The sequence below is a fragment of the Berghia stephanieae genome, chromosome 8 (assembly GCF_034508935.2).
Source record: "Berghia stephanieae isolate SIO BIC M18660-M18661 chromosome 8, UCSD_Bste_1.3, whole genome shotgun sequence".
NCBI lineage: Eukaryota > Metazoa > Mollusca > Gastropoda > Nudibranchia > Aeolidiidae > Berghia > Berghia stephanieae.
In genome coordinates this window covers 4,206,027-4,218,091 of record NC_088367.1, presented here as the reverse complement: position 1 = coordinate 4,218,091, position 12,065 = coordinate 4,206,027, and the positions used below count along the sequence as shown (strand labels likewise).

General features: G+C 40.8%; 1 protein-coding gene across 2 annotated transcripts in view; it reads left to right on the top strand.

Annotated features, from left to right (window-relative positions):
* The window catches only part of LOC144978044 (uncharacterized), a 20,189-nt gene extending 15,972 nt beyond the window's left edge, over positions 1–4,217 (top strand). For both annotated transcript variants that reach the window (XM_078923532.1, XM_078923531.1), the window contains exon 2: positions 662–4,217. In XM_078923532.1, the coding sequence (XP_078779658.1) occupies positions 882–1,580 (699 nt within the window). In that variant the 5' untranslated portion in view covers positions 662–881 and the 3' untranslated portion in view covers positions 1,581–4,217. The remainder of the gene's footprint in view (positions 1–661) is intronic.
* The last annotated feature ends 7,848 nt before the right edge of the window (positions 4,218–12,065 follow it).

The following is a 12,065-nucleotide window of genomic DNA, read 5'->3' as shown; positions in this document are numbered from 1 at the left end:
AGACCTACCTACTAGTACGAACAATTCGACATTTTGGCTCCAATTTCAAAAACTTCATGAGCATCTCTATGTCATTAAAACTTATTGAAAATGAAAGTTGATGCCAGACTATATACACAATATTAAGGACTTTAACTCTCTCCTTACCGATCATTTTCAGTATTTTCCCAAAAATGGCAGGCTTGGCTTACCTAGCAGAAAAATTGATTTTTCTTAACTTAAACAATCTCTCTACAAAACAACTTTATGTTCTTATTAATTAAACAATGATCATTTTTCAAATTTGTGATGGACAAAATAAATCTGAATATGAAACATATATATTGTGTCGTAACAAATGTGACGATTTTGCTGTAGGTAGTAAGGAGAGGGTTTAAGTGTTATTTATTCATTGTTGGGTAAATTGTTGATTTTTAAAAGTTAACTATGGTGACCACAATTTTCACTGTCTAAAAATTACGAATTTTTAATTTTACAAGTAGATAGACAGGTCTGTATTTAGGACTTCGTATTATTGTTTAGATCAAGAATGTGTGAATGAGTCATTTGTTTTACAGATTGACGCTCGTTTCAGAGAAATGTGTTACCAGTCTTAAATTTATAATAATGTGATAATGTGTTGTGATATCTCTTATTATAATATTCCATATTTATTTGACAGTTGTGGTGACAGAGTGGAAATGAAAATATAACTTTCTAAAATACAGTGATGAGTCCTGTAAGATAAAAAAAAAAAAACAAAAAACAGAACTGAAAATCCAATGACTTAACTATACAAGAAATCCACAAAATTTCACTAACGTTAATCTAAGTATTTGGATCCTAATATTATTTTGTGACGCTCTGGATTGCGTTCAAAGAATATCAAACAGACAAACCGGATGTCGCCTTTAACCAAGCATTTCCGGTCTTTTCCCTCATCTCGTTATCGACTGCCTTTCTCTATTTCATTGTTAAAGACGTTTACTAGATCTCTTCTTCTTTTCGTCGTCGTCCTCGTGATCGTGGTCATGATTATCGGAATGGCGCAGCAGCACCGGATCCATCGGTTTCGTCAAATGGAGGAGGAGAAGCAATCCATGTTGGTGTTCAAGATGAACGTCCTACGCCAAGACAAACTCTACATCGACCATAACAAAAACAACGGCAAGATCGAAATTGAGGAAGTCGACGCTGCTCTTGTCAACAACGAAAACAAAAACGATAAAGGCGACAACGGTGACAACAACAACAACAACAACAACAACAACAACAACAATCGCAATGACAACAACAGCAATCACAATGACAACAACAAATACAACGACAACATCGATGTTGACAAGGAATTACTAGGTGACAACAAAAACAATGCTTTAGATTTAGGAAAAGCGATGAAAGTTGACAAAAAATACAATTTATCTCGATTAAAATTGGTGAAATCTAACGTCGCTGACGCAATGCAGGAACAAAAAATTATGAATTCACGCAAAGTTGACGGTGGTGATAAAAATGATGGTGATGATGATGATAATGACGACGCAGTTGATGAAGATGACGAAGAACGATACGGCGATAACAAAATCTTATCTAATAATTGACAACATCCAAGAACATGGAAACAGACTTATGAAACAACGTTGATTTCGTAATTTCACAATATGAATATTTTTAACCTTCTACAAGCGGGGTTCAATTTTACCCTAACCTCGCATCACCATTCTCGGTCAAGAGGGCAACAATACCGATGCGACCAGGGCGACGTGTACTTATTTGATAGGTCTCATTACCCAAATTGTTATGGGCTGAATGTTGTACCAGTGCTCGCTGGATCCTAGCTAGCATGCTCTTGTATTGGGAGAGAAGTGTGCGAGAATCCGAGAGTGCCTTAAAACCCAATGCTAAAGGGAAGTAACCAATACATACCCTGTTCTTCAAGTACTATTCCATGCCTTACCTCCCTTATCAGCCATACCATTTGTTGGGAAGTATGAACCAGATTTGATGCTGTTCTATATGACGTCAAACTTGCCATTATTCTCTTTGCCGAAAGCGTCGTTTCGCTATTATTTACAACTCTAGCGACAAAACAAAATGGCGGGCCGATTTTGGACGGAACCAGCCGAAAGGGGCCGATTGCATATATCTATATGCTAGTTTATCTGGGGTATGAACTGCTTTGTCTGATTTCCGGTCAAAGGAACTACTGGGCCACACCCTTCAGGAGAAGAATTCTTCAGCCATAACTGACGTGTACATATTTTCTGGTCTGGCATCCCAATTTATTATGCGCTCATTGTTATAAAATTCCCTTTATTCATCCCACAGGAGGGAAATTTGTCTCTAGGGTCTATTCCATGGGAAGACTGGAGTAACCCAGGCGTCAGCCGCAATGCAGCGCCGCAAATTGAGCTAGGGCGAGGTCAATAGTTCAAGGCCACACAGCGCAGTGGCGGGTGATCGAACTCGGTACCTTTCGGGTACGACGCAAAGACCGTACCGCTGAGCCACGCTGCCCCTATTTTGGATGGAAATAGTTTTTTTTAATGACGCAAAATATTGTCCATTACAACAATGTTAAACTAGGACCATAAGTGGGTTCGTTCCATTGTTGTAATGGATTATATTTTGCGTCATTTTTTTGAGAATTCTGTGGATTCCCAGCGTGGCCTTCGTAAAGTTATGGTCTGATACTGACCAAAAAAAAATGACATCAAAATGCCAGTCTTTAGCCACAAAAGGAAACAAATCGTGAGTTGTATTCAATAGTTCAACCAATGGGATAACTTGTTTCCATGAGCACTACTAACGACAACTCACTAGGCGGTGCAAAAACCAAATAATGACGTCAAACTGCGTCTTTTTGGGTTTCCGTGTCAGGCTATAGCATAACGATGGCTACGTTCCCAGTCATCTTTAAAAAAGAAATTAAAATCTCATCTTATGAGAAGCTCACTAGATTAAATAAAACATCCTTTTAATAAGATATACATTTGTTACATCAAAATTCTCATGACATAATATTATAATCTCCCTTCATCCGCCATTATTGTTAAATTTCCTGATATGATTTTATTCAATAATTCATGTTAACATATATTTTTCGTCTCTGTATGCATATGTACTTTTTGGTGAATGTATGTGTGTCTTTGTGAGGGCGTGTGTGTGTGTGTGTGTGTGTGTGTTTGTGCGTGCTTGTACAGATGGGTGTGTGTGTGTGTGTGTGTGTGTGTGTGTGTGTACAAAAATGTTTTTAATGATGTTGTACAATTTTGTGCGCCTAGAGCTGTTTTGTCAACGGTATTGGGCGCTATACAAATAAACTTTATTATAACTTTATTATTTCCATTACAACAATGAGCCCATAAGCGTCCCATAGGGGCAGCGTGGCTCAGCGGTACGGTCTTCGCTTCGTATCCGAAAGGTACCGAGTTCGATCACCCGCCACTGCGCTGTGTGGCCTTGAGCAAGTCACCTACCTCGCCCTAGCTCAATATGCGGCGCTGCACTGCGGCTGACGCCTGGGTTATTCCAGTACTTCCCTTGGAATAAATAGACCCTAGAGACAAATCAAATATCCCCTATAGTCTGGTTGCCAAATCATGATTTTAACCATAACCCAAAGAAAGCGTCTGCCAAATTTTTTTTGCATTTTATCAAAGTTGAACATCTCAAGATTAAATGTCTGAATAGTGCTGCCCTGAGCACATTGAGCATTTTGAGAAATTACGTCACAAAGGTCACGAAAAGGTCATTTTTTAAAATCCTCAAAAATCATTTTATATTATACAGAATGAAAGATTTAGTCAAATCAATTACAAAAATACTTCTTTTTTTAAAAATTGGCCGAATAGTTGACAAGTTATTAGCAATTTAACTATCCAAAAGGTCAAGGTCACTGCCAAGATGGTCTCGTAAAATGACCCAAATATAGCCGTGTTTGGTATCAAATTGAAGGCCTTGACAAGACCAATACCGAATTTAGGTTATTTATGCTATTTGTTGGTATTTAAATTTCCTACAGCGGTGAAAGTATAATTGAGATAATCAAAATTGACATTTTGTGTGGAAAAGGTGTCAGATCACACAAAAACACGGAGAGAGTCTCCATATAGAAAGACCGTGCCTTGTTTTGAGTCTTTAGTTTTCTTCGCCTTTGCTTTTTTACATTGATATTTATTGAAGGACAAAAAATAGAATGACAATTTTCGGCACATCTGACATGTATCTCTGGTAAACTAAATCACTCATCATCAATGTCTTTGTCACTTGACTCATCGCTTGACATGGAAGCAGCTTGATAAAGGAGATTTTGACAGCACTCACGATCATGGCATTTACAAAATATTGTGCATGGAAGCTGCGCGGCAACACAGCCACATTTTGATGATCCACAAGGTTGTTCAGAAGAACATCCGCATTGAATAGTCTCTAACAACTCGGGCGGTACACTCGGTGTGTTGCTTGGCACTGTGGTTGGAACAAGTGATTTGGTTGCTGGCAACTTCATCCATCCAAAATCTGTTGGTTGTAAATCTGGGGGAGTTTTTCGAAGACTATGATACCAAATTGCTGTCTGAATGTGCGCTCTTTTGATGTTCTCACAGAATGCTTCTGAGGTAGGGGGTATGGTTTTCAAGTCAGGGACCTTTTTAATGATTTTTCCCCGTTTTCTTCAGCCAAACTTTGTACCTGGCGCCAGGCATAGTTGCTTCATCGTGAACGCCGTAGCATGCAGTTATGAAGAAGGTGGCTTCTTGATAACATCTTCAAAACTGGCACTGGTGTTTCCAAGGTTGTCCAGTCTGTGTCCCTTTTGAAGAACTTTGATGACTGTGTTTTTCCCTATACCATACGGTTTAGCCACAGTATCACAGCCAGATAGCGCATGTGCTGCAAGAAGATAAGGCGCAATTTCTTGATTTCTCGAGACCGTTTTCCCAATGTCAACAAGTCCACGGTCCCTACTTGTAGCTTCCATCATCATCGAGCAGTGACTGGAGTCCAAGTCAAGCTTGTAGTAGAAATGAACTAACAGTACAAAGACATCCGTATCGTCACTAAACATCTTCACAACATTGGTCAATGAAGCAGCATGTATTGCTTGTTTCACCATAAGGACATCCGCTTCGTCGTGTGTCGTCTCCAAGTCTGTCCTTGTGGAGACTTTTCCATTTTTAATTTGGAGAGGAGCATTTTTGTGTCCTGTGATAACGAGACGCCTTTCACGTGGTTGAGCTACAGCCCTGGACATTAATTCCGTACAGATTATGCTAATCAATTGCTTTTTGTTCTCAGTGCAGGCAAGAATTGAGCCTTGAGCAGGCAGAGGAGGGTGTACCGTTCGAACTTTTATACTGCGACTTTGTCGAGTAGCACTTTTGATGCTGAAATCATGATATCTGTCAAAGACAAGGTGCACGTCACTTCTGTCCATTTTCGGCAATAAGAGTGTCCAAAAACTATTGACATAGTCTTGGATGGTTCCTTTGGATGGCCAGTTTACACAATAAAGAAGTGCGCATCCATCTAAGATCACGATCTCAGGATCTTGTCCCCCACAAGCAGAGACAGTTTCTTGCAGATTTCTCTTCAGAGCAGCTTTTGTAGTAGCAGTACGTATGTCTCCATTGTCACTGAATAAAGATGTCGGGAATGGTGCCAGTTCATATTTAAAGAGAGACTCCATGTCAAAATCTCGACAAGCCCATAGCGCGAGAATAAATCAAACTTGTGTCGTATATTGGACCACGGTCACTTTGAATAGATTTTTTTCCCGGCTGCCATTGTTGTCACTTTGGTAGAAAGTGCTTTATAGAATTCATTGGGCCATGTTTTCTCAAATTCTTTCATGTCCGTGGTATCGATGCTGATAGAATCGTCTACATTGACAGATTGAGGGCTTACTTTTCCATCAGCGACGTTCACAAGGCAATCAGGATGCGCAGTTGCACTTAGGGGGTTGATGCATCTATCTAATTTTGTCCGAATTTTTTCCCTGTCCAGCGCATCACTAGCGATACGCGCATTCGTTTCCTCTTTATGCATTTCCAGAAAGTCCTTTTTGGAACTCTCAGTCAATTCAGACAAATATTTCAGAAGACGACTGCTGTTGTGAAGGCTAAGGGCCCATCGCTGAATGGTAGAGTGTTTGAGTGTTAAACAGACAATCGCTATGAGGGCGATTAATGTTACAGAAACCGGGATAAATTCAGGCACCAGGGGCCACATGGCTCAAAATATTATTTTTTTAAAAGGAGTATAATAGTGATGAGTTAATAGTAATAGGACAAATATTCTTTTCTCTTTTTTTTCAGAGGTGGAATCAATGGAAAAAAGGTTGCCAGGAGCATATATATATATATATATATATATATATATATATATATATATATATATATATATATATATATATATATATATATTGCTATTATATCAGTTCAAATTGTTAAGTGTTTCTGTTGGCTAGAGAGGGATCCCTTGTAAAGCGCTTTAGTGGACAGTGCACTATACACATACATGTACCCAGTAACAAATATTGTGCTCAAACGGAGCACCATACTTTTACTACCTACCGGAAAGAAAGAAAACATGAATGAATGATTGAAAGAATGAAAGTGGGTCACTTTAACTGAAAACATATTTTTTAAAACGGCATTTACCTTTTATTTAACTGTGATGGGGGCATAAAAGGGGACCTAATATGGTTTATAGACATCAGTGTTCTGATAAAACAAAACAGACGGAGCAGTCGGCGTGTACGTTTGCTGCCGTGAACTGACACATTTAGTCTGTGCTGTGTCAAGGCCAAACCGCGAGTCACGTATGGAAAACCATTGTAACCAATTATGGATCCTATGATTACCGCATACAAAATCACATTTTATTAAAAATGCTCAATGTCTACAGACCGGCACTAATCATGATAACACTCCGCATATATATCGCATTCCGATTCCGTTAAAACATTTTTGGCGGACGTTATGAAAGGGTTATGAAGGTTTCCTCTAGACTACTATGGGATGTATAAAAATGGGAATTTTATTTTATTTTATTTTTTTAATAAGGAATTGGGTTGTCAGACCTACAAATACGTCCACGTCGGGGCCAGGCCAAGCAGAGAGACAAATATAGAAGACCAAATGTGACCCGTCGTCTCAAAACGGTATTATGTCGGAACGAACCAGATACTTAAAAGCCGAATTTAAGATTAAACTGGTCAAAAATATAAGTTATCGGCATTAGCACCCTAAAACATGGTATTCACTCTCCTCAATGAAACATACAAACTCAACACAAGAATGATATTTCTGGCTATAAATTCAATTTTCAACATCTTAACCAACTCGACTTAATACCGTTCTGAGGCGAAGGGTCACATTTAGGGAAAATACTGAAAACGGTCGGTAAGGAGAGAGAGAGAGAGTTAAAGCAAACCAATTTACGCACTGCACTAGACTGTGCGGCTATGTGGTCTAGTGGTATGACACTCGCTTTCGGATCGGAAGGTCCTGGGTTCGAGCCTCGCGCTCGGCGCAAAGTTGAGTCCTTGGAAAAGGTTCTTTACTCACATTCTCTCACCGTACTCAGGTGTAAAATGAGTACCTGGCCGTTAACAGCGGTGTCTTTGTCCGAAAAATTGTAATATTATCGCCTAACAGGCGGCATGACGAGTCCTGCATGTTAAATGTTGCTGTTGGCCAGAGACCCCTTGTAAAGCGCTTTGAGCACATGTAGTGGATATGGCTCTATATAAAGCTCAATTAAAAAAATAATTTTAGACTGTAGATTATCATTGCAGTCAGTGCGGTCTCAGTCTTATTTGATGCTTGTAATGTCAGAAGGAACAATGGGAAAGAAATGTATTTTTGTTGTGAAGAATGGCTGTTGCCGACGTGCACTTATTTGCAGGTCTGATAATCCAATAATTCCTTATGGGCTCATTGTTGTAATGGAAATCTTTAAAATAATGACGCAAAGTATTGTCCATTACAAACAACAATGTTAAACTAGGCCCATAAGCCGGTTCGGATGTCAGACTTGCATATATATATATACACGTCGGTTGTTGCTTTTATGAGTACTTATAAATATGTACATACGGTCATTTGATTTGAATAAAGCGTTTGACACACCCCAAGACTGATCACTTTTCATTGTTTCGTCGACTTTTTTTATGACGTTTCTATTCAAAATTTCAGACGAGCCAATCATATAAATTAATTGATAATAATAATCTTTATTGTCCAAATAGGCAATTATTGTTAAGTTACAGCTCTTGAAATAGGCGAAAAAAGTAATTAAAATAGTGGTAATAATGGTGATCATAATAGTGATAGTAATGATGATGATAATAATAATAAATTAGTCATCCTACAGAGCCAGCAGGCTCATTGAGCCGGAGTTTATCCCGGTTTCTATAGCGTGAAACGGAACAATAGCAATTGCTTGCTACCCTTTGGATAATGCGCTTGTCAATCGCAACGTACTTTTCGGCAGATCTCATAGACCCAGATACCCAATCATTACTGGGTGGGGGCAGGGGCAGGGGGGGGGGGTCAGAAAAAAAATCTCGACTACTCCCGGGATCGATCTCGGTCGCTTTGCGTGTGAAGCGAGTGCTCCATATTGGGTATCACTGTTTCCAAGTTTCCATATGCACATACACAGTGATACCTGCCAGAAATGTCAGGCAGCCCCAGAGACCAGCGATCACATCGTCCTCCACTGTCCAGTCACTCAACTTGAAGGTGGCTACGAAACCGTCCTTAGTGCGGAGGAAGACTTTAGAAGCTGGGTTGACGAAATACATTTGGAGGTGTGCCATACGCTACTACTACTACTACTACTACTACTACTACTACTACTACTACTACTACTACTACTACTACTACTACTACTACTACTACCACTACTACTACTACTACTACTACATTTGGAGGTGTAGCCATACGCTACTACTACTACTACTACAACAACAACAACTACTACTACTACTACTACTACTACTACTACTACTACTACTACTACTACTACTACTACTACTACTACTACTACTACTACTACTACTACTACTCCATATTGGGGAAAATTAATTTGATCATTTGCAAATGATTAGCGCCTATTTGGACTTGTGGTCACCTGCGGATCGGAAGGTCCTTGGTTCAAGTCCCGCCCTGAGTGAGTGGCGCATGGTCGAGTCCTTGGAAAAGGCTCATTACTCACATTCCCTCACCATGCTCAGGTGTAAAAAAATAAGTACCGGGCCGTTCACAGCGTTGTCTCTGTCGGAAATATCCATACACAACATCTTCAAAATAACAACAGGACTCGAAATTCGAATTTCTCTTTCCGAGTTCGAATTTCCAGAATAAACACACATCTATAGGGAATGAGATTAGTGGAAGAGTAGCGTCCCTTGATTGGACGTCACCGGCGGAAAAGTTAGTAGAGAGAGAACGTCATGATGTTTGTGCGCATGCGTCTTTCGTCCTCGCTTCCGGTGAAAGCGGCACGAGACACTTCACCGAAAGCGAGGACGAGAGAGACGCATGCGCAAAACCATTTTGACTTTCTCTCTGTAAGGTGACGTTTAATCAAGGGACGCTACTCTTCCGCTAATCTCATTCCCTATAATTATTGTTCACATACACAAATCGCCCATTGAACTTTCAACTGGGTGAGAAGTTGTCAGGCTTCTCCACCAGTAAGAGCCTCGAGGCACTCAACTGGGTGGTAGCGAATCGACTTCGGTCGCGATCCTCATCATCATCATCATCATCATCATCATCATCATCATCATCATCATCATCATCATCATCATCATCATCATCATCATTGCCTTTTTCACCCTGGGTCAGGGTATAGGCCACAGACAAAGAGTTTCCATCCTTCTCTATCCTGAACTAACTTTTTTAAAATCTCATTCCAGGTCTTACCACTTCTCTGTATATCAGCTTCTTTAATTCTTCACCATGTTCCTCGTGGCCTTCCCCTTAATCTTCTGCTCTGAGGGTTCCCCTGCTTCATACATGGTGCGAACGTTCCACGACGCAATTCGAAGCTGCTTGTTTGGCAAAGACGTCATCGGGTCAGCAGAGTCCTTTCGGCTTTGTCTGTTGTCCTTCATAAATTCTGTCATTCCAGAAACTCTTCGGTCGCCCAAGCTGCAAAAAGGATTTGGTTTGTCTGTCTGCGTTGGGCTATTCTTGACCCTCTCAGTTGAGGGGCCCACGGCAAAATCGCTTCATCAGTGGAGACTTTCCGCCTGTCCAACATGCACCCGTTGTGGTAGCGAGCTCGAAACCACAGAACATCTAGGTGTGTTGTGACGAAGCTTCCGGGTGGCGGGTTTGCGTTAAATAATTTGCTGATTGGGTCGATCGCCATTACATAGTAGTGTGAGCACCATTAGAAGCTGGTGCTAATTGGGTCGATCGTCATAACATAATAGTGTGAGCACCATTAGAAGCTGCTGATTGGGTCGATCGCCATAACATAGTAGTGTGAGCACCATTAGAAGCTGCTACTGATTGGGTTGATCGTCATAACATGGTAGTGTTAGCACCATTAGAAGCTGGTGATAATTGGGTCGATCGTCATAACATGGTAGTGTGAGCACCATTAGAAGCTGCTGATTGAGTTGATCGTCATAACATGGTAGTGTGAGCACCATTAGAAGCTGCTGATTGAGTTGATCGTCATAACATGGTAGTGTGAGCACCATTAGAAGCTGCTGCTGATTGCGTCGAAAGTCATAACATGGTAGTGTGAGCACCATACCCAGGACCTTCTGATCCGAAAGCGAGTGTCATACCACTTGACCACATAGCCGCACAATATGATCGGATTCCTCTGATATTCCATAACAATATTCTCATAGGACTGTTACGAGACTCCTTCTCCGGGGGGAGGGAGGGTAAGGCCATTATTGGGACTAGCAAAGCAGAGGTGAAAGATAGAATAGGAATGGCAACAGCAGCCATGACAAGACTTAACACGATATGGAAACGCAACATTCATTTTGGAGTTGGAGCTAACATGCATAGATGGAATCTGAGAGAATAAGATGCATGCCGTCATTGCCAAGGATGCCCTGAGACAATGGACCACAACTTCATTCACTGCCCAGTGACAAGCCTATCAGGAGGCTACGAGACACCCTATAAGGCAGGAAAAGAATTTGAAGAATGGATTAAAAGATTCAAAATAGAGGTGTAGCCATTCGATACTACTCCTACTACTATTTTGGAGTTAAGTTGAAATTATACAGATCGCTGGTACTGTCCATCCTGTTCTATGGCTGTGAAACTTGGACACTCACAGCAGATCTAGAAAAGCGAATCTGTGATTTTCAAAATAAGAGCTATCGGAAAATCCTGAGAGTTCCTTATTTGGAGCACAGGACTAATAAAGATATTTAGAAGAGGTAGAGGATTGAGCAGGAGGGCACGAACCACGGTTGTCAATGGTCAAAAGAAGGAAATTGTCATGGCTCGGACACACTGTCCGCCATGATATACTGTGCAGGGACAGAGGAGAGAAGAGGAAGACAGAAAAAATAAACTATGGCAAGACAACATCAAAGACTGGACAGGCCTGAATCTCAATAGCCTATTTGAATAGGCCAGAGGCAGTGACAAATGACGTAAGGTTGTGAAGTCTGCATCTGCATGCCCCCGCCCCCCCCCCCCCACGATCAGCTGGTCATGGGATTGAGTTAGTAAAGATAAAAAAAATAAATTAAAATTGAACTTTTATATAGCGCAATATCCACTAAATGCGCTCAAAGCGCTTTACAAGGGGTCCCTGGCCAACGTTCAACACTTAACATGTAGGACGGTACATGACGCCTGTTAGGCGATATTACAATTTATTTTCGGACAGAAACAATGCTGTTAACGGCCAGGTACTCATTTTACATCGGAGTACAGTGAGAGAATGTGAGTAAAGAGCCTTCTCCAAGGACTCAACTATGCACCGAGCGAGGCTCGAACCTAAGAGCTTCTGATCCGAAAGCGAGTGTCACACCAGAAGATCACATACCCACAAGATAGTAAGTGAGTGGGTGAGTGAGTGTGAGGGGC